The 27,935-nt window shown below is 38.2% G+C and overlaps 2 protein-coding genes across 3 annotated transcripts in view; both read left to right on the top strand.

Annotated features, from left to right (window-relative positions):
• The window catches only part of BEND5 (BEN domain containing 5), a 32,502-nt gene extending 14,988 nt beyond the window's left edge, over positions 1–17,514 (top strand). The window contains exons 2-6 of one of the 2 annotated variants that reach the window (XM_050900615.1): positions 44–177; positions 1,885–2,254; positions 8,496–8,644; positions 13,207–13,420; positions 17,321–17,514. In XM_050900615.1, the coding sequence (XP_050756572.1) occupies positions 44–177; positions 1,885–2,254; positions 8,496–8,644; positions 13,207–13,420; positions 17,321–17,481 (1,028 nt within the window). In that variant the 3' untranslated portion in view covers positions 17,482–17,514. Of the gene's footprint in view, positions 1–43; positions 178–1,884; positions 2,261–8,495; positions 8,645–13,206; positions 13,421–17,320 lie in introns of both variants that reach the window. The other variant, XM_050900614.1, reaches the window with a different exon arrangement.
• AGBL4 (AGBL carboxypeptidase 4) overlaps positions 1–27,935 on the top strand; it is a 946,609-nt gene that overhangs the window by 575,535 nt on the left and 343,139 nt on the right. The window lies entirely within an intron of this gene.

Here is a 27,935-nt window from a genome sequence, read left to right as displayed (position 1 = left end):
ACTGATTAATGTAACAAAATTTTATTTTTAATATACGTTTTAGAGGACAAAACTGACCTTGAGAACAGTGTGATGCAGAAGAAAATTAAAATCCCCAAACTCTCTCTCAATCACGTAGAAGAAGCTGGGGAGGTTACAGATTATGGGGAAGAAGATGTGGAGCTTAGACACAGTAAGGTACTGAAGTCTTTCCTTTTTTTTCTTTTTTTTCCTTTCTTTCTTTTTTTCTTTTTCTTTTTTTTTTTTTTTTTTTTTGGAGGTGCTTGGGGCATATACAGACGTCATAGCTTAAGAATTCCAGGCCTGCTTTTGATCCCCTTAAAATGCTGTGTGAATTTTGGTGAAATTGGGTCAAATTGTGTATGGGGGCGGGGTACGGGTTTTCAAAACCTGATTTATGTGCAATCAAACATTTTCCTGTTTATACTGTCTGTGCAGTTTAATTGCCATTTGAGATTTTTGGAACAATGCTCTTCCACTTTGGCCCAGAATGCTTTAAAAGTCACCAGTTACATGAATGTCGAGCAGCTGTTCTCGGTGGCACTTGTGACCTATTGTGTGCTGCTTGTTTGGAATTGGAAGGGGTGCTCTGAGACTTCCCAACTACAGCAGTGGGTGAGAAGACAAATTGACAGGACTGCATCCCTCCATTATAACTGCCAGTTGCATTTTTAGGTCCAGATGCCAGAAACCCACTATGTAAATGTATTTTTTTTTTTTTTATATCAAATTATTTCTTTAAAAGTCTGCCAACCTTCAGAATAAAATACTGCTCTGTGGCTTCATGTGTTTTGCAGCTGCAGGAATGATACTAGTACATTTCTTTATGGTGGGCCAGCTTTTTATTTATTTATTTATTTATTTAAGAACATGCGTGGAGCAGGCGTAACATCAAATAATCTCATTTTCTGCCACATTACTCATGGATATTGTGGTATGGGAATTGATAGTGTCAGCTTTTTGTCTCTAACCTATGAGCTACATTTGCTTTCCTTGCAGTTGCTTGGAAGTTCAAATGCTTTTTCCATATTTGGCCAATACAACTTAGTGACTTTTACCCATGCTGTCACATTTTAATACCGCTGTCCAGGCCCCAGAAAAGAGGTGTGCTTTAATTTGTAGGGTTTGTGCAGATGACTGAAGGTAAATTTCTGCTGAGAGTTCAAAGGACATGAAGCCTCTGCAATGCAGTACTAATAGAGAAGGAATCAGTGGATGAGGGAGATGAGGCTGGATGATATATTCCATCTCCAACTTCTGTGTTTTCAGTTCCCTTTCAGTGTTTGCTGATGGTGTTAACTCAGTCACTTGCATCAGGCAGTTGGGTGAATGTGCTAGAGGAGTAGTCAGAGAAGGTTTTGTCTCCCAAAGAGTGGGAAGGACAAGCCCTCTGTTCACAAAACAGCTTTGTATGGTGTGCCGCTTTCATCTCTGATGTCATTACAGGTGACAAACGTAGCCCGTAGTTGATTCTTTGTTTTACTTACCAGAAAGTCAATTGCTGTCGGAAATCTAAATGTTAGGGGTAAACTTTAAAGGAAAAGAGATCCAGATCCACTTTTTTTTTTTAAAAAGAAATTAATTATCTTTATATATGGAATCAAGTGACCTATATACACTGAGCTTGCAAGTGTTGCACAAATGCAGAAAGAAAGGCCTTTAACTGCCTCAGAAGTTTGTATATGCATTTAGCTGAATTATGTGTCCATGATAAGTTATGACGTATATCCACAAGAATCTGTCAGGCAAAACATTTTTGCAGGCAGACTTTGTCTTGCTTTTTTTGGAAAACAAGAATATTAACAGTTCCCAAGTCTGTAGAATTTTAATTTTATTACATCTTACTGCTCTCCTAATTTATTTATTTTTTATTGTAACATGCAGAGACAAGATGGGAGGAAACAAAGTGAAGGTACGCACAAAAGCATTGAAGCAGTTGTTGCTCGCCTTGAAAAACAGAATGGGATGAGTCTCAGTAATACTTCCAGCCCTGAGGAGGCTTTTATGGAAACTTCGGAAGGCATGAACAACATGGACGATGCTGTAGTTCCTCGGATTCTGTATGAAGAATTGCTGAGGAGTTACCAACAGCAACAAGAAGAAATGAGACACATTCAACAGGAGCTTGAGAGAACACGGAGACAGCTTGTGCAACAGGCAAAGAAGCTAAAGGAGTATGGGGCACTCGTGTCAGAAATGAAAGAGCTCAGAGACTTGAACAGGAGACTCCAGGATGTACTGCTTCTAAGACTAGGTAGTGGTAAGTGCCGGACTTAAATGGGACTAGTTTTAATGAATTTTACAAGTATGATCAATAGTAATGGAAACGTATTTGAAGAATAGCAATGGTTGTTAAACTGGACATTGAATGTTAAAAGGGTTTTCTGCTATGGCTGTACAATATCTGTCGAATTTGTATGCTATGTACGTCTGGGTTTTTCTTTAATGATAGTAGAGGTCTTTGTGCTGGTGTGGTTGAATCAGAGTTCCATTTTAAGCAGCTGTATTTTAAGGAGTCTCTGACCTTCCAGTATATGCTGAAAAGGATAATAAAGCGTCATCTGCAAAATATACCAATATGTTCCAGTTTAAAAAGAAAAAAAAGAAGAAAGAAAAGGCAGTGGAATGACTATTTGGGCTAAAACTATTTTATTCTTTTCAGTTAGGGATTTTGGTTATTGTTATGTAAGTGACTGTGTTACCTTCCGTTTTCTGCCCCCTCTTCCCATTAGTAGCTCATTAGTATGTGGTATATTCCTGAACTTCTTAGCAGTGGCTTTAAACAGCCGTGCTATTTGAAAAATAATGGATTGTTAAAGAATAATTAAAAAAACTTTTTATATTAGTGTCCCGTTTATAAACATTTGTTACAAAATGCAGGTTTGTGTAATTTGGATTTAAATTTTAAATATCTTGAGTCAATTGCTCATTTGTTTTGGTTTATAACAATTATTTCACCATTATGTTGGAATAAATGGGAAAAAAAGAGAAAATAAAAAGTTCATCCTTTTCATTGAAGATGGTACCCATGGAATACCTTCAAATATTTTACTAATATTTATTTGCTATTAGAATGTGGTATTGCTGTGTTGAAGATTTGCTCGGTGACTGAAACTTGGTTAAAATTTGTGCATCCAAACTTAGCATGCTGTTTCTTATGTCTGCCTTTGTGTATCTGGAAACTTAATTTTTGCATGTAAATTGGATATTGGCTCTTCTACTTGACTTGAACGAGTGCATGCAATTTGCATGTGGGTCTGAGTTACATTCACGTACAAACCTGAACCCGAGAGAGCATGTGCCTGTGCTGTAGCATGTGTTAAGGTGTGCCCGCAAGTTTGGAGCCAGGTTCTCGAAGTAGCATCTGACGATTTAAACTGGGTGATTGTGAATGCTCATCATTGTTACACTGTGCATAATTAAAATGTCATTACTTATTATAAACATTCTAGTTAATTTTTTCAATAAAACTAAATAGGCAAGGTTTCCACAGTCTGAAAAACACGATGTGGTTGGCAGTAGATTCTACTGAGCTTTCTAAAATTTTCCTTGGATGGAAAGATGTTTCTTCATCTGCAAGTAGTTAGCTGGAATTTATGTGAATGGAGCACCAGCCAGATGTTAGTAGGCAATGGGGCTGAACAGCGTAAAATACCAATTTAGTTGGTAGACTTGACAGCAATTTGAGTGGTGAGACCAGCAATGAAATGAAGACAGCTTCTGAATTCTGTCTCGTTTCTTTCACTTTAAGAAAGCACGGATGCATTTTTTACTTGAGCCAAATCAAGAAAGCTTGGAAGAAAAAGAAAAAAGAAAAAAAACCCCAAAACCTCTTGGAAAAAATGCTGAATCTTCTCTAAATACTGGGCTTGAATTTCCATTGTATCAGTCTGGCACCTGCTTTACAACTGAAAATAAATCTCGATTACATTGAAGACAAGTTCTTTTAATTTAATCACATAGCTGGACAAATATGAATTATAGTTAACTTCCAAAAAAATCTCTTGTTGTTATTACTTGTATGGAACTTTTCATGGATGACAAAGGTAGAATTTGGCCCTATGGGCTGTGTCCTTCACAGGGTATGTGTTTCCTAAGACTCAGTGTTTTAACCGCTGATAACTCTTGCCTTTCCTTGTAGCCTCATTCACAGCAGAGAAACAACCAGATTCTAGAAAGATCAGTGCTAAATTTATGAATGATTAGAAAGGGAGACATCTTCAGCAAATTATAAATTAGAGAGTCTGATGACAGTATGAAAAAGTGCTACTTTTAATCAAGAAATAGATATGTAAAGACTTCTTTAGTCTTCCTTACTTTTCCAGGTTATAAATGAGGTATGTTTGGATATGTGAATAATCTGTGAAAATTGTTCAGAAAATAGATTACATCCTGAATTCATCTTCAGTTGTTGCAGCGATCTCTTAAACCTAGAGTTTCAAATTACATGTAATTGATGTTACGCTGCACTTCTAGCAGGCTGGACTTAATGCAAACTAATTGCATTTCTGTTTCACCTTAGAGACTTCTGATTTCTTTGCATGAGATGACAGCTGTTTTGTGCTGATGAATTGCAGCTGTGGGAAACGCGTGCCTGTTGCCATTTTAAACTTGCAGATCAAATATAGAACAGCCTCTTGAGCTAACATTCAGTCAAGTATTCAGTCTCCTGATTTCCCATCAACATGTTGATTTCAGTGAGCAGCTAGAAGTCAATATATTCTACTTTAGACCTAGGCCTTCATCTCTGCTACTAAACTTGAGCCACTCTTGTGGGAAGAGTGAGGTTCTTAATCTTTCACGTGGTGACACTGAATTGCTCTTTGTTTTAAGAGACCCTTGAAAGCAGATGTGGCAAATGACAGCGGTGAAATCGGTGCTGATCCATGGGGATATACTGAAGCTTCTTTATGATTTTAATACGCTGTTGCCCAACAGATCCCTTCCTGGAGGAGGCAGGCATTTGACCAGGGCTCTAGGGACCAAAGCAGTGGGGGAACGTGATGACTGTCGTGGAAGAGGTTACGGTATCCCTCATCTGAACTCCTGGAAGAATGTGTGCAGCCAAAGCCTCTCTTCCCTCGCCTACTTTGAGATCAGGAAGCCCTGCGATCGTAGGCCTTTGCAGTTTATCTTTGTTCTTTTGCACCTGAAAACACACTTAGTTGCCCTGTTTTTATCAATAGAGAGTAAGGTGATTTAGAGAATTAAATCATTGACTCTTCCCTGTAGGCCTAACTTTACGTAGTCCTTGGATTGCAAAAGATAAGAATTTCAATGACTTCTTAAAAAAATAGTTGTCTCCAGGGTAGGATCTGTGCAGTTTACTGTGGTTGTGTTTGGCCAGAAATAGTGAAGTTGTGTCAGGGATAATGTTTGGGTGTTGTTCGCTCCCTGATAAATACTACATTTTCATGTTGTATTGCTAAGAATTAGTGTTGCTCTAAAGTCACGGAGTATATTCATTTTCATTCATAAACATTCATTCATCAACACACACACAGCCCCCCAAGTGGTTATTTTTAATCCCAGTTTAATTTCAGTGATCTAGTTTACAGTGTCTTGGGACTGACACTAGGATAGGGAGAATGAAATGGTATTTGTGTCTTACCACATGTAAGGAATTACTATTATTCAGCTTTTCTAGATCTGTTTGGCTTTTTGATATAAAAAAGCCCTAGGTTTCTATCAAGTACAAGTACAGGAAGTACCATATATAATATTACCCCTTCTCAGGCTCCTGTTTTCATTCAAATTGTGGTAGACCATGTGGATAAACAGCTTGCTGCTTACAAATGTGTATTGACCACTTTATCAGATAATTTGTTTTGGCTTATTTACTATTTTTTGAGTAGCGTGTAGCCTAAGATGCATTTTTTAGGAAAAGAGGTGATGAAGGGGAGCCTTCTGACTCTTCATCCTGCATTTGAAGTTGCTGGCCTCTCAGATATGGAAACTTTACAGTCAGAAAGAGAAAGATTTTGCAATAAAACATTTGTTTCCTTTTTGCATTCTGAAGAATTGTCTTTATTTTTTTTATGATCCTTATTACATAAGTACTATCATTGTTACGCCTTTAGATAGTGGCATATATTTTTGTATGTCCCATTCATCATCTTTAAAATAAGACGCAGAGCATGAGAGCTATAGAGAGAGGAAACTTTTAGAGTGTGGTGCGTGGTAAATTGGGCACATAACTCCCATTAACAGTAAGGCAATAATGCAGGTTGCATGTCTAATTCACAACATGCTGGGTTGAAAATGCACTCTTTAGTAGTTGGTGAAAGTAGCTGTGAAGACTACCTAGTTAGAGGCAGATTTCTGTTTGGGAAGAAAAAAATTCAGTAGAATATAAAAGAAGACATTTTAAAGGCTTTCTGTTGGTGACTTCTAAGCAGGCAGCAAAACATGAATTGCAGTAGAGGTTTTCCTGACCTGTTAGAGCTATGGTTATTGTGGACTTTAATCAGCTGTTTTTCTTGGGGAACTCCGGAAACCAAATCCTAGCTGTGTCAATATATGACTACAAACAAAACAGTAAGAGACTTCTAAATGGCAACTAGTAAAGTGTTTAAACTGAGATAAACATTTCCTTCTAGGAAGAAGGTGGTTGTACTTAGGCGTCTTCCTCAAAGTGACTTTCAAAGTATAAGAAAACTCAAAACAGCACTTTGTTGAAGAATGTGTTCTTAAAATAACAGCTAAAAGATCACTTCTTAAGTTTGCACTGGCAATTACGTCACTGCATCTGCTTGTTCAGGTGTGCCTATACTGAGGTGTGTGCAGGCTTTGGGTGGTTTAATCAATCCAGGTCTTTCCCCCAATCTGAATCGGTTTAGGAGTCTCAAGTTTAGAAAGTTTAGTTTGTCTTGGCTGTACCATTGTGTAAGCATGATAGCAGAGGTGCTTATTAAGATTACTATGAAATTATAGTGCAAATGGTATAGTTTTTGTGATTTCTCTATTTGTGCCATGCTTGCGTTGCATATGGCTCTTAAGACGCTCTTGTTGGTGGCACTGCAGTATAGGATTGTTTGAGTTGCCAAGACAACTTTCAGTTGTTGCTGAGTGTCAAGTGGCAGTCAGCTGACAACATTTAGCTAGCTATGTAGGTGTAGAATAAGGTATAGGATAAAAGTCAAATGCTGACAATGGAGGAAATGCTGATATCACTGTATAATAATCTCTAAATGAAACTGCACAAAGGAGGAGGAATGAATGGTTTGCTTGTTCAGGTACAGGAACTGTTTTAAGATACATGACTCAAGACATGAGTTCTGGTGCCAGATTGACTTGCAGAGTTAGATCAATTCAGGGCTTGGTCTATGTGCACAAACACTGAGGAGGGACGCTAAACTGTGACAGTGACCTGATTATTGAATTGTCGTTTGTTGAAGATGTCAAGGTTGGGCTACAGAGTGCTGCAGCACTCTCAGCACCAACCTGGTACAATATAGTTCTTACAAGTGGGCGAGTTTATCCTTATAGTTCTTGGAAGTGGCTGATTACCGTGGTGTCCAAGGTCTAAGCTGGCAACCTTGCTGTGTTAACGAACCACCGTCCCTGCGTGGAACTTCAGTGACTGCTGGAGCTTCTCGTGATCCTAGAGACAGACATCAAGAGACAATGATAGGCTTGGGGCTGTAGCCTGTTCCTAGACTTCTGGTGTAACTGCTGCAAAGAATGGAATAATGAAATCCAGTTCACAAATTATTTTATTTTGTTCTTCTGTCTTTTTAGGAACACTTTATAAATTTGATCTGGAAAAGAAAAGTTGATGACTGACAAAATAATTATCCTCCTTTGAAGCCTCAAACATATGCTTAGTAGTACTCTGTTGTTTAATCTGTGCTTAATTTTTGTTGATTACATTAAAAATAAAAATTGTGTTGGATGGATTGGACAATCAAAATTCTAATTTATGTGGGTTTTTTAACCTTGGATACTCTTTCTATGCATGATACTTTAGCATAAGTAGCCTAAGCCTGTTTCCTTTATAGCATTTCTGTAGATCCTCGCTATTTTTAGTGTATCTCTGTTCTATCTAAAGAGATTTCAAATTTCTATAAAATTTGTAATTCTATATGGATAATTTATGTAATTATTACAGTAATTATGCAGGTTTCTATGCAACTATATAGTAATTCTTATTTGAAGAATTACTATTGTTGCTTTTGGTTTATAATTTCAGTGTTGTTTTTACATAATTTCCGTAGTGTGCATTGAAGCAATCTTACCCATAGCTTTAATTGTCCATATGCTTTAAGAGTAAAATTAAACATTTAAATTAAAATTAAACATTTTAATGTTTATGAAGCAGAGTTACTTATCCTGCTTTTATTTATTAACGTTCAGAAGTAGGATTTTGGTTTAGACTCTTTCTAACTTTAAAATGAACGTGACTAATGTGTTATTTTATGCTAACCATGGGTGATGAAGTGATTGATTTCATGTTCTCTGGGATAGCAGACAGCTCTCTTTTCTTAACTGTCTAGGACCTGCCATTGAGCTTGAAAAAGTAAAACCAGAGTCAATTGAGCCTGAACCTGAGGTACAGAAGACCTTCAGTGAGGAAGCAAATACATCAACGTACTATCCTGCCCCTGTTCCAGTAATGGACAAGTATATTCTCGAGAATGGAAAGGTATTTTAAATTAAATACAGCATGAATAATTCATAAATGTCCATCAGGTGATTTTCTCGTGGAATTTTCATGATCTCGGGGGTTTTGCATGGTAGCAGTTTATACAAACTTCCTCAGTTTTCATAAAGGTATGCTATTATGCTGAGGAAAATTATGAAATTACACAAATAGGAACAGCATAGAAAATTGTCCTCAGTGATGAGAGCATTGAATGTTGTGCAACACAAGGAATATAATTTTTAAATATGAATGCACAAGCAAATTGGCATGGTCTTCAATTGGTGACATACGTAAATCCACCGAATATAGACCAAAGTCAGTAACCCATATTATAAAGTTACATTAGTCTATTTAACAGAAATACTTTTTCCTAAAAGGTCTTTAACGTTTTCAGTGTGCTGTAGTCGTATTGCAGAGAAGCCTTCATGTTTTGGTTGAATTGGAGTCCAGTAGATAATTATGAACCCTGGAATGAAAATGGGCTCCCTTGAATCTGGTAGGAGCGTTGCCACTGAATTGAGCTGATGTAGTGCTACTTTCCAGATACTTTTATAAAGTTGGTGAAATACCATGTAGCTACAGTTTGCCAGAACCTGACTGATAGTTTTTCAGACTTCAGCATGTTTAACACATTGTCCGCTCATCTACGAAGGCCTGCTTTTATATTTGTTGCCATTATCATTAAATGAACATTATATTTCTTCTACAAAACTGTATGTCCTTCAGAATTGCCTATGCGGATCCTGTTTCTTAGGATATGTATGCATTTGGTACCATAATCTGAGAACCTTCAAGGACGAAACCTCCATTTCAGCTTTGGCGTACAGTGGAATTACTGATGGAATAGCATGAAAAATTACATTTTCAGATTTGTGTTACAAGATTGACTGCACAAGTGTCTGTCATTCTTGAAGATGAATTCGACATAATTGTTGAGGGCAAAATGTATGTGAAAAATAGTATAATCTTGGCAGTTTGACAGGTATTTGGTTCAGATAGCTTTTCTTGCCTAATATATTTAACGTGTCATTTGCTTGTATATTTTGTGTATATTTGTGCAATGAAAACTTAGCATATATTACAGTGAGAGTTTGGTTTACCTCCTTTTTTTCCGCTTAAGGTCTGTGGAATAGGGCACGTCCTGTAGTGTTTGTATGCAGCTTTTCCTGCACCTTTATTTCATCTGCCAGCTTCTTGGCACTTCTGTTGCTGAAGTCTTCTCTGTCTTTACAGATATTAATATCTCTTTAACTTTCTTTTTGTAATTTTGGTTTTACTTCAAGTTTGCCTATTTACTGGGGCTTCAGCCAGCTCAGATACCAGAAATGTGAACTAATAATGTATTTAGAGTGTTGGAGGGTGGTTTTTTCAGTTTTCCTTATTTATGCCTCTTTTTCATTATTCCTTTATTGACATGCACCACTAGAGTAGTTCAAATACTTCTTTAGAAATCTTGCCCTCTGTGGCATCGGATTTGATCTTAGTAGGATTCTTTCAAAGCAGATAAATCTCTCCCCTCCAGAGGGAGAACAGAGTTACTGAAAAAGAGCCTATAGCATTCATTTAAAGAAAAGAAAAGACGAAGGAAAAAAAAGAAGAAAAAAAAAAAAGAGTTCATCTTCTGAGATACGTTTTAGATATATTGCACGTTAGCACAGTTACGGTGGTGAGCATTGCTTTGAATTTGCTGTTGTTTCTGTTGCATTGTGCTTGAAGGTTGATCCTGCAGTTGCTGAAATTGGGGGTAAAGTTCCCATTGATGTCATCAAGCCAAGGGTCTGGCCCATGGGGCAGCTCTTCCAGCAAGAAGGAAATGGCTTCTGAATCTGGAGTACAGTAAGCTTCCCATAGCTTTGGGAGTAATAGGAAACAGTACCGAGCCTGTTTTACAGAGAGGTAAACTGAGACGTGGACAGATTAAATTCCTTGCCGTAACAGTGCTAGAAATAGAAAAAGGGAGACATAAGTTTTCTGTGTCTGTGGCTGTCTGTCACGTAGTTGCTGTTACCATAGGTGTTTCATACCGGTGACAACTTTTTTTAATAAATGAAGCATGTTCAAAGAAGAGATGATCTGTCTGAAACATAAATATTAAAAATACTTGCTGTAACTTGCTTTCTTTTAAGTAACTTAGAGCTAATGAATAATGTAGTAGCTTAAGAGACTAAACAATCTTTAGCAAAGACAAACCCTAATTTTGGCAGAGGGGAATCAGATTTTTGATCAAATATAGCAGTCTCTACAACTAATGTAATACAGACATCCAAAATTTGGCATGTCACAACATTCCTAATCTTAGTTATTTTCTAAGTAACTTGTACTGATTTTTACAGATAACTTTTCCAAGATCAAAACAGAAATAACTGAATTATAACTGTAACATCATTGTTTTCTGAGCACAGACTGCTCACTCTGATTGAAGTTGTCTTACGAAATATGTCGAGAGCACCAAAAGAATTTTTTTAAAGCAATTATGAAGAGGCTTGACAACAGAGGAGGAAGGAAAAAAAGGGGTGTTCATATTGTGGTTATTACTCGTTCCATTTCTGTCCATTACGAAATCTAAATACCATGTGGACTTGTGAAAAGCTTCTTAGAATCCCTTTAGTGTAGAAGATTCTGCAGGAGAGGCAGCTTGCTTTGTGGTTTTATACGTTGAGGTAGTTAGACTTTTCATTTGTTTTTTATAGTGTAGCTGGTAGCCAAACCATTCATATTTTTCTATTTAAGTTTTTAAACAACTAGTTGCTTTTGAAGGATGCTGTCGTAATAAAAAATTTCTTCGGGTTATAGCCCTCATTAATAATTAAAGCAGGTTTCCGTTTAAAGGAAAAATGGTATTTGGTTGAATACAGGCAGTAAAATTATGGGTATATAAAATTTTACAGTAGCTTTGTCCAATTTTCATTGCATTTAATGGGATTTATGTGATACTGTTCAGATCTGTATGGGTAGCAGGCACAGTTTATATAATGCTACATGAAAGGAGTAAAACCACGAAAAACTAAGAGCAAAACAGTTAGGCAAACAGAGTCTCCTAATATAGTTTTGCCATAGAATTTTTTTCACAGGATTTTTTTTTAATCGTGAGGAGGCAGTAAGTTTTTATTAAAGTGTTAGTGTTACAGAAAGAACCTCTATTTGATCAGATTTTGTGAAACCTAAATTTTGGATATAACATTCCAGTTGATACATATTTTTTGTATTTTGCACTTTTACAGATTATCTGAAAGTAAGTTCTGTCTTCTTCCTTTCCAGTGCAGTGAACTCTTATCAGTAATTAGAATAGCTAGGTCACGTATTAGCTTGTTATGGATGATGAGCAAGTGTGGGTCCAACCGAGTGAGGTTCATCCCCATGTGAACAAAGCTTTCTGTGTGCAGAGTTAGTTCAGGTGTCTGCATTGTACTCCAGGGATCAGGAGCATAGACATACAAGGTACAAAGTATTCTCCGTGGTTCCACACAGGGCCAGCGTTTGCGTCCTGGTTGCACTCATGTCAGACCCGTGCTGATTACTAGTGGAGTTATTTTCCTTGCTGTTGCGTGACGGTGTCCTGGTTATCAGGACTGTCAGCTCAAACATACATAGTGGCAGCTTAAGGATGGTACTCAGATTCTCATCCTGCATTCATCTTAAGTCTGGACCGCTGGGAATCTTGGGGTAGGGATACGGTGTAGCTCTCTGGGAGTCAACCCAGCATAGTCAGTGCTGAGCAATACTAATAAGCACACCTAGACTTGAGCAGCTTCCTTTTGGAGACTCTACAACGGCTTCACACTGCATTTCCCAGTACCCATATTATCCTGCTTTACTACTTCAATGAAATATCTCTACTCCCCATTGTCTAGATAATGGAAAATTTATGATGTTGCAGCAATGGGTCATTGCCTTACCACAAAACAGTATTCACCTGGATGGATTGATCGTACATGATAGGCAAACTTCACGATACAATTGGAAGTTTTACAGAGCTTCCAGACTCTCTTGGCTTATATTGAAATTGGAGCTCTCAAAATGCCTTCTCCCCTTCTAGTCACTTTAAACAATCAGGCTGAATTTTGCCAACAGGTGCAGGATATGACTTAGGAAGTGTTTCCCTCTCTGCTGCCTCCGAAATATGCTTTGGGTAAAGTCTGTTTCAGCCAAAGGGAAGCTTTCATATTAAAGACAGTGTTTCATCTTGCTCTTGAATTAGGCTGGTGCAACTGCTTGGTTTATATGCTGTGCATACCTCTATAATACTGGATGTGTTTACTGTTTCCTTCTTCTATCTCTGTTGCTGACCATAGTCTTTCAGGAGATAGGCTATGCGGCGGGGGGGGGGGGGGGGGGCAAGTAGAGAGTAAGAAGAACTGAATACAAAAAGGAACTATATTACATAAGAGGTTGACTTGAGCTCCCTGACCCACAAAGTTGGAGAAGTTTCAGAATTAGGCAAAATGGATTTGTTCAGCCCTAATTACTGTTATTATAGTACCTAATATTAATGTTCCTACAGCACTTGGATACTGTTGTGTGCTACATACCATAGATAAGTTGTTATTATTACTACCTTCTAGGTCCATCTTGGCAGTGGAATTTGGGTAGATGAGGAGAAATGGCACCAGCTGCAAGTAACACAAGGAGATTCAAAGTATACAAAAAATCTAGCGGTTATGATTTGGGGAACAGATGTTCTCAAGAACAGAAGTGTCACAGGAGTTGCAACCAAAAAAAAGAAAGATGCCGTTCCCAAGCCACCTCTCTCACCTCACAAATTAAGCATTGTCAGAGGTAGGTTATTTGAAAACTTTTGCTTCCTGCTTTGGAGTTTAACCATTAATCACTGAGTTGAAAGAGGCTTCTTTTCAGCTCATGTAAAATTAACTGATTAAAAACTGTAATTCAAATTGCTATTGCATTGTGAAGTGCATACATATCCAGGAAAAGTAAAACACATTGCAATAGCTGTGCACAGTGCAGGCCTTCACAGCTGAAGAGTTGTACATTGACTTCAGTAAGGTTCAAGAAGATCATCACTTTAAACCACTTGCAGGACAGGACTCTGGGCCTGGAGAACAACACGTTGTTCTGGAATTCATTTATAACATAATGATTTTTTTAAAATGCATATATTATTTTTAACAAGCCTGAGAGTAGCTTTACCACATGCTTTCATCCAGAATATAACTAACTCTGGCATGAGGCACAGAAACCATTATAGCTGTGACTATAAAAATACGCATACCTTCAAAGGCAAGAAAGAATAGTTTTACCCTTTTAAGTGGAGAAAATGGAAACAGTGAAAATTAATTGTTGCACTTGAATTGAAATTTGAACAGGAAGTGTAAATCGCTGACCTATCCGGCAGGAAAAATTGCAATGACACTTTCAGTAACTGCAAGCCTGACTCCATGTATGTAGTACTTTGGGAGAGAGAAGGCTGCTTCCTTTATTTAAAATGAATAGTGAATTTCAGTCCCTTTATATCATCATGCTTGTGTTTTGCATTCATTTCTGTCTCTCTTGGTATTTCAGGCTTCTTTTTAAGTCAGAACTGAGTCGGTTCCTCATGGAATACATACCGAAATTGGATTTTTAGGTTTTGTGTCCATACTAAATTGCAGTAGGGGTGAAAGAAATCTCCCTATTTGATTGAGCTTCATTATTCTGCATTTTCTGTTCTTAGTTGCTATGTGCACTTAACTATGAACTCTTTAAGACCTGTTGTAATCTGCCTTGCAAGTACCATGTTTTGGAAGTAAGAAATATGATTCCTCTTTGAGTGTGTGCCTGTGTCTGCGTCTGTGTTGTGTGGGGAAAAGTTGGAAACTGGTCTTCGTACTGTTGTCTTTCTTAGTTTGTAAGAAATGAGTAAAAGACATGGGGTTTTTTTTACTAATCTGCTTCAAGAATATATGTGTAAGTGCAAGCTGTTCCATGCTGATTTTCTAGTTCTGGCTGGGACCTTTTGGTACAATCCTAACACGTAGCAAAGTAATGATGTACTTGCCACATAAGGAATCCACCCTGTGGCTGTGGCTGCCCTTGTCAGCTCCTAATGGGAAACGGAATCGGTTACCCAGATGCGCACTTACATGCACACAGTAAAAAGGGGTTATTTCTCACTGGCCCATTGCAAAGAGCTTTCTAGTTTCCCTGCTGGAGGCTGTTGATCCTCAGCACTGCTGGCAAGGTTGCTTATGTGAGAATTTCCTCTTCTACTTCAGTCAGGGCCACTCTGTGTTGCTTGAGCCATTTAAATGATAGCTTTCTTCTAACTCCCCTTGTTTTGAGTACAGTGAGTTTGGGAGTATGCTCCAGCAGGTACATGGTGAGAGGAAGATGGGGCCCTTCCCTTTCTTCTCTTCCATTCCTTTAAACTCGCCAGCAATTCAGCTCTTCCCTATTTCCTCGTTTTTCTGTGTTTTCTGTCATACTTTTGCTTCCAGCCTCAATGCTCATTTGAATTCTACTGTTCCACGCCCTGGTTTTCCATGTTGCTCTTTCCAGTGTTTCTTTCACCTTGTCTTTGACTCCCTTTTTGTTAGACTCAAGACTGTACAATCTCCTCCTGAACCAGTTAAACTGCGTGACCAATGTTTTAGGTGGCAGCAGACAGACTTCCTATATCAGCGGTACTGGGTAGCATGTAACCATGATTTTCCACGTTGTTGTGTCCTTTGCATTTGCGTCAATGTTAGCAGGTCTTGCCCCATCATGCCAGCAGTGTTTCCTGGAAAGCTGGAAGTGATCAAATAAGAAGTTGTTATGGAGAAGAAAACAAAACAAAAAAATGAGTAGCAAGTGGACAAATGGTGAAATGCAAGGAAGTTAGAGTTTATGTAGCCAATGATTTGGATCAGGCGTCACAGAAAGAAGTAAAGCTCCTTGTTAGTCTTTGAGGTCTACTTGAATCTTTGGTCCAGTCAGAAATACGAAGGGGTATTGTATGCTCCTCTAAAGCCAAAAGACAAAGAAGCAGCAGAACCCCCAAATCACTCTTCGGAGCCCCTAAGCCAGCATCCCTATATGACTACTAAACTGCTATTTCTGCAGCCCCTCATAGAAATGGAAGAGATGGAAGAGGAAAAACTGTGATGATCATGGATCTGTCTGGGTCACACTGACTTTAAGAGTCACAGCTGATGAATGAGTTCTGTCAAGTGATTCTTTGCTTGACATTGTGGCTAAACTAATAACATAGCCTGTCGTTTACTGGAAGTTCCCCTTACTAGGTGTATCTGCCGCAACCTGGGAGTATTCCTGAGATTGTTGTAGTACAAGCTTATGTCCTACAAACACACTGGGTTTCTTCAGGTTCTCAGTGACGTGCCTCTTAAGTGTTGTATTTCAAATCATAGTTTACTGATGATCAGCATTTCCGCTATCAGGCTGCATGCTGATTAATTTTATTTATTTTATATTCAGTACATCTTACAACATAAAATTCACATTGTTTTAGATGTTCTCATCATTCTGTGAACACAGACTAACTTATTTAAAATAGATTTTTGAACAACAGCATTAGCTCTTAATGTGTCTGATATCTCTAGCTTCTTAAAAATCCCTACTGTGTACTATGTAATAAAGAAATTATAAAAAGTATGATGCATGAGCACTGTTATAAACCTTGTTAATGCAAAATAACCTTTTATAAAACTTCTGAGAGGTTTCAAAATGAACTACAAAGCATGCATAGTACTTAATTTTCATAACTTTTTAATATGATGCATTAGAAATGTTGTAAACCATGTTAATTAAGCGATAATCTCTATGGCTTTCTGTATATGAAGCAATAAACGGCTACTGGAATAGATTACTAGGCAAAGCAGAACAGAGTTTGTTTAGCCAATCTGGGAAGCCTACACAACAAAATACATTGTTGGGGTTGTGAAAACAAAAAAACCAAAACCTGCCTGTCACTGAGGAGTTGGGTGTGTTGCACCACCACTGATTTCAGTAACCTCTGCAGGATTCTGGCACCGAACTATCGACTCTGAAGCAGAATTGTCTCAACTTTCATCGCCTTCATTGCTTTTGCAGTTATTACTATTGCTTGCTTTTTGTATTCCAGTTAAGTTCACAAAGCGTATTGTGCAAACGTGCAAGAAGATGGCTCTCGCCCTGAATAATCTACTAATAAAAGCGAAATACACCCAGGGACAGGGCGTCCGATAAAGACGCAGACATTAATGTATGTTGAACAGATTTAAAAAATAAAATGAATCGGTTAATGTCCTCTCCTACTGGTTACTGCTTCTCTTCCTAACCATTATCATTTACTTACTGTCTTGAAGGTATGATGGTAGGAGTGATTCACAGGGAACTGTAGATAACAACAGTTCTGGTGAGACCGTTCACCTGGGAAAAGATTCTAAATCTGCTGTGGAGATACGGACAAATACAAGAGTTAGGCAGGCAAGACTGACACTGTAAAAGGTTGGATTTAGCCTTGTTTCTATATGGAAAGCCTATTAATGTAGTCACAGCATAACTGGAAGTTGGTCATGCCAAAGATTCAAGCCTGGTGAAAAATTTTGACTTTAACAAGTTAGCCAGTGAATCAATGAAAGCTTCTGTTGTCTTGCAACAAATATACTCAGTGCTGTCTCTTGAGTAGTTAGCCCAACACAGGGCTATCTCTTTTCTAAATATATCCTAATGGCTCTTTCCTTTTTTTTTTCTCCCCAGAATGTTTGTATGATAGAATAGCACAAGAAACTGTGGATGAAACTGAAATTGCACAGAGACTCTCCAAAGTCAACAAGTACATCTGTGAAAAAATCATGGATATCAATAAATCATGTAAAAATGAAGAAAGGAGGGAAAGTGCAAAGTACAATTTGCAATAAATTTTGGATTTTTAATAAAGTCTTAGTGTTTTACTTAAGTGTTGTTTTCTGATTTGTGTGGCATTTTTGCTGATGGGAGAAGCTGACTTGAAGCGTTACTCTCCTTCTATAACTGATTCATTTTTTGAGCGGTTCTGTCAAAAGACTTTCTATGGTGTAACCTGCTTTTAAATAATGTAAGATATATTGTAAGTCCACTCACAATGACACAATGAATTTTCAAAGGTTTTTCCAATGAGTTGCAGTATGTTATCTGCAGGTCTGTCTATAGGTTGTAATTCTGCGAACACCAACCCATTTTGCCTACATTTTATTTTACTGGAGTTAGTGGATCTAGGCTGCAGTAAACATCTGCTTAGAAGGAAGAACTGTACAAAATCCACTTTGGTATTGACAAGGGTTTTATTGTATTTTACAAAGTGTTTTTTTGAACTGAAATTTTAATTGTTTGTTTTTATAAATCTTTGTTTTGATCTCTAACAATATATTTGGTCAAAAACACAGAAAGAACGCTTCTTTTTCACTTATTGTCTTGTAGACAGATCACCATTGCCGTCATAGTTTTAAAAAAACAGCAAAGAACCCAAAGCTGTAAGTTGTAAAATCATGATAATTTATTTTGAAAAATAAATAAATCTAAAAGCAGATCTTTCTCAGGCACCAAGGCACTTTTCAGATTTCTGGTTATGGTACAAAGCTCTTCAGTATGTCCGTATTACTGTTCTTGAAACACTATATTTTTAGTGTATTTGTATTTTCAAATGATTTAAAGATTGCCACACTATGGCAAGATTATGTATAATAGGAAATTTAGTACCATTTTGTCTGAGTCCATAATTTAAAAATGGACACTTTTAGCAGAAGATTAAATTAAAAATAATTTTCTACATTGAAGTTAGGCTTGTGATGCAAAGTTATAAGGAATAATTTGTTGTCTGAATTATACCTTATTGTCTGTAAGGAAAAGCAAATAACCTGAAGTCTTGTGTCATGAAGGATTTTGAGAGTAAGGTTTGTAGAGAGAACTTAGGGCCTGGACTGACCAATTTTAAGGATTTGTTACATTAGTGATCTTAGTTAACCTTCCATTTATTTTACGCATGCAGATGTGATTATCTACCTTTCAGGCTGTCTGTTCCTGAGTATCGGCATTTGTTTCTTTTCTACCACTGCAATTCTGCTTCCTGTAGTTTTGAAAGACTTAACCGTTTCTTATCATCTTCCTGTAGCACTGATATACCCTAGCGTTAAGTCTATTTCAATGTCCTGTATGCGTAGATAATTTGGAAAGGAGCCATGCAAGGATTCTTTAAAGGGCTGGGGTGGATGGGAGAAAGAGGGGAGGGGAGAGGATGGGGCGTGCTGGAACTGCAGTGCCTCTTTTAGAAGAGAGAGAGAAAAACACCATCTTGTCTCTTCCTGTGCACTACATGTGCTTAAATGATGTCTTAATTCAGGGCATAAGTATTTGTTTTATGCTTTCTAAAGTGCAATTTCATGATTGGCTTGTGCCAGTCTAAGTATGCCATGCTGCCAAACAGGTACGCCCCACTTCTGCTGCTCGTGTCCCAGCATTCCCGTCCCTTCCCTTAAACTGGCACTTGTGACTGCGCAGATGTGTCAGATCTCACTGATTTCTAAGGTTCATTTCATCAGGGCTAGTGCCAATAGGATGGAGCCAGGGAGCGTTCATAGCGAGGGACGGGAAGAGGAGGAGTGTTTTTTTTATGGTGGCTTATGTGTGCCCTGAAATTGCATTTAACAGCCTAGCTTGTCTCCTGTTAATCTCAAAGTGTTCTTAGGTAGTGTTTAATGAAGTGCATAAATGTTTATGCTTTGTAATTTGGGATGCTAAATAGCAAATTAGTGTTTATAATGTCAGTGCATGTATCCTTTTATTAATTAAAGAACAAAATAGAGATAACATTGAAGAAACAGCAAGTTCCCACTTTTCAAGCAGACTTGTGAATGTACAATTTTTTTTAAAGTGATACTAGGGCAATCCACTAGTTTGGGGGAAAACATCCATAACTTTCTCAGTCTTTTATGGCTTTAGTACTAATGTGTTTTCATTGTAACAGATTCTTTAATGAGAAGATCATGCTGCACTTCTTAGAAGATAAGCCTGTTTGAGACAGCATTTTATGAAACCTGGGAAAAGCAGATTAGAATTTAATTAGAGTTAGGACTCCAGCCTGGCCCCAAAAATTAGAGCTTCTAAGTCTTTCTGCAAAACCAGCATCGTCTTTCTAAGGCTTCTCCTTCACAGACTTGTCTCATCAGATGCTAATGCTGCATATTGCTGAAGAATTTAAATGTTCTCTTTGGGGAAGGTATCTTGGAAGTCTTCATTCATTTCTTCCTGGAGTTTCTATCAGCCCAGGTCCAGCAGAGAGTTTTTAGCGGAGTTCAACAGGAGCATTTGAGTGGCACAAAAAGGTTCACTTCCCTTTGAAGTGTAGCGTTGTGGGGGGCTACTACTGTGTCCTTTAGACTGGGCAACTGGCATTTAATGCGAGCGTCACCTGAAGCTTTGTTGAGTTATGGTAAAGGAATAGGACGTGTTAAAGGTAATATACCTCTTTATTGTATTATAACTTGAACTAAATCTTTGGATTTCTGGAAATAAGTTTTTGCTAATAATAAGCCGGTTTTGCACGCTGTAGTTGTAAGGCAATGTGCAGAGGGCTCTGCAGTGGGTAACAGGTGTGTATGAATAATGTCTTTACGCTTATACTTGGTCATTACTCTTGTCTTTTCCCTCCCCGTGAACCCGTATGAAGACGGTACAAGTCTTTCCCAGTGTGTCTGTTTCAAGTAGGGAACTAGGCTACAGTTGTCATGTGTTCCGGCATTACCCAAGAAAAATACAAACTTTCATGGGGTGTGCTTTTCTGCATTGAAATACTGATGTATAAATTAACTGTGAATTTCATTTCACTGTGTTATACTGCATTTATGGCCAGCGCTGTTCTTGTTGGTACATTAATTCTTCCGTAATTGTGCCTGCCTGTACATAGTTTTGCTTTGTTCATAATGCATCTGCCATGAATCTACCATAGGAAACTGTATGTGAAAATAGCGCCTACTAACTTTTTCCTACTCTAGCTTAACTTCGTACCTGTACATCATGTGAAACAGGAGGGAATTTTGACACAGAATGAAGTAGGTTTTATTACACCCTGTAATACCCGTCGTTCATCATTCTAAGGTTTGTGCTGTGCCATTACTTCATACTGTAAACCTGGATTTGTAAATATCAGAAAAACACAGATTTAAGAGGAACTGACTTTTTGTCCTGAGATCAATGCATACTGTTTACTTCTTTTTTCATCAAAGAAGGAAGAAGGTATTACTGTTATATGAATAAGCTCATCCTTTGTTGCCACACATTGCTGCTGTAATTTGTGATATTCATGACCTGATCCATATTAAAGTGCCTCTGGCACACTTGCAAGGAAGCAAGATTAGAGTTAACAAAAAGGGCTTTATTTTCTATTAATGATTTTATAAGGGAAATGAGCTATTATATTAAAGGAAAGAATCCTACCAGAGATTTTAATACCTGAGTCAAGATGTCTAGCCACTCAAAAAAAGAAAGCTAGTATTTGTTAGAGAGAAAAAAAAAATTGTTAGGTTCTGCTGTTACAGAACAGGTCTGGATTTAGTGATGCTTTATAGAGACGGGAGATGTATTTTTTTTTAGTACAGCCAGACTAAAATACTTATTCAGTCATGTCAAAGTTGAACTATAAGTAGAAGGACTTTAAGGTTGCATTTGGTTAGCTATTGAGCATGACTGTCAAAAGAAGGTACAATCTCCCTGCGGGAGGTCTCTTCTTTGCACTGTACCTTTGATGATGTATCTGATAGATTACTACGATGCTGCTTTGTTGTCTTAAGCATAGATTATTGTCCTTTTGGAAGTTTTAAGTAGCAATAAATTGAACTTTATTGGATTTAGTGAAATGGTAAAGATAATTCAACTTCATACTTCCAGAATCTGTAGACTTTTAAAAAATAAAGCTAAGTGCAGGTCATTGTTAAAGTAATACTATCTTGATGCAAAACGTCAAAGGAGAGAGAATGTTCTGAATTGGGAACATTCTGTATTAGCTGTAGCCTCACTGTGCGTTAGCTGCCTTCGTAACTCTTGAGAAACCCAAACTTGGCCGGTTTCTGAAAGGGAAAGCAAGGTTGTGTCACACGGAGCGGTACTGAAGATTATTTCAGTATTCCATCTTTTGGTGTGAGAATGACCACTCTTCCGAAAGATACAAAGATTAAACTTGTGCTTCTTCAGAATGAGGTGGTAATTTTCTCAGTATTCTTGAAAATATTTGTCATTCTGTGCATGCCTTTAGTCTCGGATTGATGAAGTCATAATATCGATTGCTTAGACTTTATTGGTGTCATTTTTTTCATCGTAACTGTGGAACTGTGAAGTGATTCATACAACACTGAGGCAATAAAAATGTTATGAAGTGCAATCACTGCATGTTTCATGCTCAGTAGCTAATTTTTAATTTCACCATCTTGGACACTTTTTCATCCCCTCAGGCTTCCTAAATAGGAAAGGAGAATCGTTTGGGCTTGGAAAACAGGAACAGTGATTCAAAAAGGAATTAATGTACTTGGCTGTTCATTTGCTTTACTTTTGCAATTATTTCTGCTGTTTATGTTTCAACAATAACTGTCATTCTGTGCATCGGATACCCGCTTGTTCAGTCCTGCAGTGAAATCATAGTCCTGTGGTTGTGACATCATTTGTTTACCATAAAGAGGAAAATACCTCACCTGTGACATCAGATGAAGTTGTAATATGTCTGGATCAGAACAGAGGTGAAAGTGAGTCTGGGAGGAGAGGAAGAAGCTGAGCCTAAAGGATTTTTTTCTGTGCTGCCTTCTGACTAGAAAACTTCTTCCTACAAAGGAAATTATTTCCTCCACATTGAGCAGAATAGCAACTTTATGTTCCTTGTTTATTGATAGTAAAACCTTAATGGAACTAAACTCTTTGTTAATATATATGTTTAATGCATCGGGCTACCTACTTTCATATTAAATTTTAGTCTTTAGTCATTTGAAATTAGAGTCATAGAAAATTTACTGAACACCCAAGAGAGGGGTAGGCTGGGGGTGACTTAGCTTTTATTGTAGTATAACAATTGCTAGAAGTCCTGTGAAATATAAGAAATTCTGCTTGTTGGTGCTTGTGTATCCTTTACAGTTAGCATGAGCTTTCATGCTTTTGGAGTGGAGAAAGATGTAGGTTTCATGGGACAGGCTGGTTATCAGACGAATTGGCTGTGAACACCCTTCGGTGTTCACCCTACTGATTGCAAAGACTGTACTGGGACAGCAGTAGAGGGAATATGTCTTGACAGTGCCATATCATACTGGTACCAGTCCCTTCCACATGAGACTCAGATGAATGAAAAAGCTTACATGGAAGAGTTTCATATTCTTTCTTTCATACTCAAATATATCTTTAAAGTCTTCCCAAATGTTTGTGTAAATCTTACTGAATTGTAGTTTAGTTTTTTAAAAAATAATGTGTTTTCATGTGTTTTCCATTTTTCTTGTATTAACAGAATAGAACTTTTATGGGAGACATCTTTCTCCATGTTTAAGTTGGGATATTAGCCCCCTGATGCTTGAAAATAGTCCATTTGGACATTTTTGCATCTGTGAGCCAGATACACCATGGTCTTCCCTTTCTGTATGGAGTCCTCTGCAGGATTTATGGAGGTGCCTTTAGAGAATAATTCTCAAAATAAGCAGGATTGGAGGTGGATAGGGCAAAGCATCTGTCTCCAAGTTAATGTTCTGTGTTTCCGTTTCTTGAAGAGTCTTGGATTATGAAAAACTCCTGAAAGTAGGATTTTACATTTTTTTCCTGCTTTGTATATTAATTTGCTTTGACATTTGCTGGTTTCTTTGTGTTTGCAAGGACACTTTCATCCTTCCAGGACCACTGTACACTCTAAGTTCTGCATTTCACTGTAGATCCTTACAGGAATAAGCAATTGAGGATGTAGAATTTGGGACTAAGTGGTGAAGGTGATGTTGTAGCATCACCTCTGCTTTGGAGCACAGTGCAAGGAACCACCCTCCTTGTTAGGACAGGCAAACCTAGAGGGTTGTCTTTCCTTTAGGTATAGTCCCTTAAAGGCAACTCATCCAACAAAGGTTGTTTATTGCCACATTGGTAAATATGTGCAACTTCCCTGTAGCTTTCCTAAACTGAAAAAGTAACTGAGATCCACTCAGCAGCAGTCAAATGCGGAGGAGAACCCTATGTCTGACGGTACAGGAAGCCTAGGAACAGGTTGTGGAGGGGTCATGTAGGCCTTTTCAGCTTCCCACAGAGAATTAATACGTGCAATTTTGATGAAGTCAGTAGCCAAACAGCAAAATCTCAAGCAGTTTGACTGGCATTTAAGGTTTCAATCAGTGAGAAGTTTTATTAATTAAAAAAGCCCAGTCACTCTTATGTGCCAAGAATTTAACCTTTAACAAGTAGAATAATCAGTGTTTTCTTCTGCAGCCAGGGACCTCTATCTAGTGCCCTTACACAGCTGTATGTTTACAGATGTATTGTACTGTTATTCTGTATAAATCTGTCTATGTCATGTAAATCCACAAATCAATAATTGTCCTGATGTTAGCCAGCCCTGTCTGTTTTCCTGGTCTTCCTTTTTCATTTCTGTTCCTTCTGCAAGTGGGAAGCGGTGTTCTGTGCTTGCCTTAAAGGTGAGGAGACAGAAACGTTTCACAATTCCTGCCTTGCAAGTTGTCAGCAGGGTTCTGAAGTGAAATACCTGCTTGTTATTCTTGGAGATAAGTGACACAGAGCTAGAGCATTTCCTTAGGAGATCTGGTAGTACTGCTGTCACCGTAAGGCAGACTTTGCAGTTCAGGGACTTCACATAGCAGCATTTTCTCTTTTTTTCCTTGCTGCGCCAAAGCGCGATTAACGCAAAGAAAATTTTACTCTTATATGAAGGCCTCAAAGTGGTAAGATGGAATAAGTAGATCTTTCAGCAGTATCTCTTAAAAACGTTCATTTCTCAAAGCAGAAGATCCCCTGCTTTTTCAGAGGCTCAGTGGCCTGGAAGTTTCCCACCTAATTGCAGCGCCTAGGTTCGGATTGTCATTTCCATCAGATGAGCAATGGAAAGCGTTAGGCACTTTGACAGATTATACTGATTTATGACTTTAAATTGCCTTCTGGGACTCCCTTTTTCCATTTACTGTATGAAAAACAGCTGCCTGTTGATCTCGGGAAGAAAGAGCTATTTCAGAATTCTGTGATCTAAGTACGGTTCTTGAGAAGGATGTTCTTAGCTGTCGAGTTACATGCCTAAAGATGGGTGGAAAGACTGCAGGCTGTGGTGCATCTGCTGGTGGGTCATTCAATGAGATGGTGTGGTCCCCTGCAGAACACGTCAGAAAGCTTCGCTCAGGTGGTCCTTTGAAGAGAAACCTTGGCTGGACCGCAGCATGCTGCTTAAAAAAACAAGCAGTCTTGAAAAAGCATCAAAGTGTTAAATCCATCTTTTCCTTTAGTAGTTTATTCCAGTGGGTAACTACCCTCACTGCTCAATCTGTGCCTTATTTCTCCGTGAATTTTTCTGGCTTAACTTCTAATTCCTGGTTCTTGATTCATCTGTCTTAATATCTTTCCTCATTATTTCTCCACCTCATGAACATCTCAATAGACTGGGTGTCTTCAGTTTTCTACTACCACACATTTTCTAGGTCACGACTCGTTTTTGTAATATTTTTCCTTTACATCTACCCAAATTCATTTTAGTTTTGTGGAAATACTTTCTATAGAGGAGTTCTTGATATTCTCTTAAATACCATACTTGGTTTAATTAATGTGATACAATCTTGTGTTTTAGGACGCATGTCACTGTGTTAGAATGCAACATACAATAGTTTGTAATTTAATTTTGTGGGGCAAACTTAATTTGCCTCTGTAGAAAAAAGCTGATATTTAATTGATTCTTGACCAATTGATGTTCCAGTGTAATTCCCTTTTTACTGTATTGTTAAGTATAGCTCTGTCATGAAAATACTGTTCTTAAAATGAGTATGTATCTCTAATACGCTTCCTCTTTGACTTGGTATTATGCATGTGCCAACGACGAGATAGAGCACGTTCTTCCTGCTTGCCAGACTGCTTATTCATGTATTCATAGCTCAGGCAGGCAGGTGGGTGACGGTGTCGAACCGGGCTGCAAAGAGCAAAAGGTGAGCAGAATTGCACAGAAAGGAAGACAGTGACGTAATAAAACTTAGAAGAAAGGGAAGCCACAGTCATTTTACTATTGTTAAATTTTGTACCATCTTCAAGATAGCTATGGAGTTTTCTTGGTTGATGATATCTATGCATTGCCAAAGAATGGTGAAGAGCTGCTATCTGTATGCTGTTAGATATGCTCAGAATAAAGGGAGGGTGTCCTTGGAGAGAGACGCCATCTTTTGTGGAATTATTTCATTCTGGAGCCTCCAACCAAACCCCATAAAGGAATCAGACCTGACAGGAGAAGAGCTTGCTATACATCAACCCTTGCTGTGTCTACTTTGATAAATTAAAGGTTGCTTTGGAGAGGACTTACACATATTTTGTTTGACCATGCCTGCTAAATAATTAATATTCTCAGTTAACCTCAGAGACAAGATGAGGAACTGCCAACTTCCTCCACTGAGATGGTTTAATGAAAATTGTTCTTTGCCAGAATTTTGAAGGTCAAAACTGACTTAAATATGTAAACATGAATTATATCAAGGTAAAGCAAAAAAACTTGTAATTAATCTTTTTTTAAGAAGTACTTTCCTTCCTTTGAGAATTTTGAATAGTGTCAGACAAGGTTCTTCTAAATTTCCTTCATCATCTCTCTGAAGATTCCCTGTTAATTAACTTAGTCATTTATAAATGTTATGAAATCGTGTTATTGGCTTATTTCTATTTGTAAAGGCATCAGGAAATTTGTGTACTGCACCTTTTGAAAAGTAATTAATGTTTCACTCTTAAATGCCTATTGATATTTTTGTATTTCCTATTGATTTGAAATTAATACTTGTGCCGATTTAAAGCTCACATACTGGTTCATCCAGGTTTCATTTACAGAGAATGGACAGGACAGCATCGTTGAGCTTATCCGGTTAAAATGATGACCCTCATCTGATGAGCTCAAGAAAAAAATACTTGCAATGTTCTGCCTAATCCAGGCTTCCTCCCTCTCGGGGTGACTGAAGGTGGCCCTTTCCCGTGCGATTTGGGAGGGGCTGTGTAGGTTTTAACTAACTAGAAGCTTAATGATGGGAGGGGTAAGATCAGAGCAGTTCAAGGGCATGTTGTAATACCGAGGGCAGAAACCAGTTGATTCTCTTATGATCCCACCCTGGTGCTGCAGTATTATTAAACACTCTGGGCAAGGCCTTGGTGATGTTTGCAGCGTTATGGGTGGTGCAGAAGTTGCTCTCATGGTCTCCCTGCTTACCTGATTGATCCGATCTCCTGTTCTGGAGGTCAGGTAGAACCTGTACCTGAGCTATTTCAACTTTGTGGTGCAAGATGTTGCCAGTTTTTCATTGTCTGTGGGTAGGGGATTTGCTGTCTCATCTTAATCTGACCTGTGGTGGCATCCACAAAGTACCACTTGATCCACTACCTATGGCAGCTCATCTAGCTTTGCTAGGGGGAGAAGGGCAACATTGCTCATCAAGAGGAGGGCCACTGTGCCCTGCCAACATCCCGGGCTCCACAGGTGAGGGTGCGAGCTTGTTACAACTGACACAATTTGGGTATCTTTCTGTACTGGGTTTGATTTGGATCTTCAGTACTTCCATGGTGAATTATCTACCACTGCACTGTCAGCTTGTAGCATTTAAGACTCACCTTATGTGTTTAATATGAAAGTTGATGGTGGTCGAGTTATTGTAACTTGTGTGACATTGACAGTGAGGGAGTCTGCAGTTGAGGGATAGCCTGCACCGGTCAGGCTATCGAGTTTGGTATATGCACTTATGGGTGAGTTTCTCCCGAGCTGGTGCTTTGTGAGAAGTTCCTCTAGCCCACTCCTCAGTGAACCTGCATGGCACTTTCTTCTCCTTGAACAAGGAATATACAGGCAGTCCTGAAAAAGTTGGGGATCTTTTGTTGCTGGCTAACAATTAAACTCTCTTCTGGTCTGGGAAATAAACTTTAGTGGAGTTTTATTAGCAGAAGGATGTCGTGTTGGCCAGTATTGCTTCTGCTCTGCATATGAGAATCACCTATTTGTACTGTCAGGTACCCCAAATGTAATTACTGGAAGAATCAGATACAGTATGATTAAAGGAATTCATATTTGTTATTCAAGGGTTTTCTCTTTATTAAATACTTCAGCAAAATTCCAGTAACCAGCGACCTCTTTTGAGAAATGACTCATTGCATTTTA

The sequence above is a fragment of the Gymnogyps californianus genome, chromosome 8 (assembly GCF_018139145.2).
Source record: "Gymnogyps californianus isolate 813 chromosome 8, ASM1813914v2, whole genome shotgun sequence".
Classification (NCBI taxonomy): domain Eukaryota; kingdom Metazoa; phylum Chordata; class Aves; order Accipitriformes; family Cathartidae; genus Gymnogyps; species Gymnogyps californianus.
This window is presented reverse-complemented; position numbering and strand designations above follow the sequence as displayed.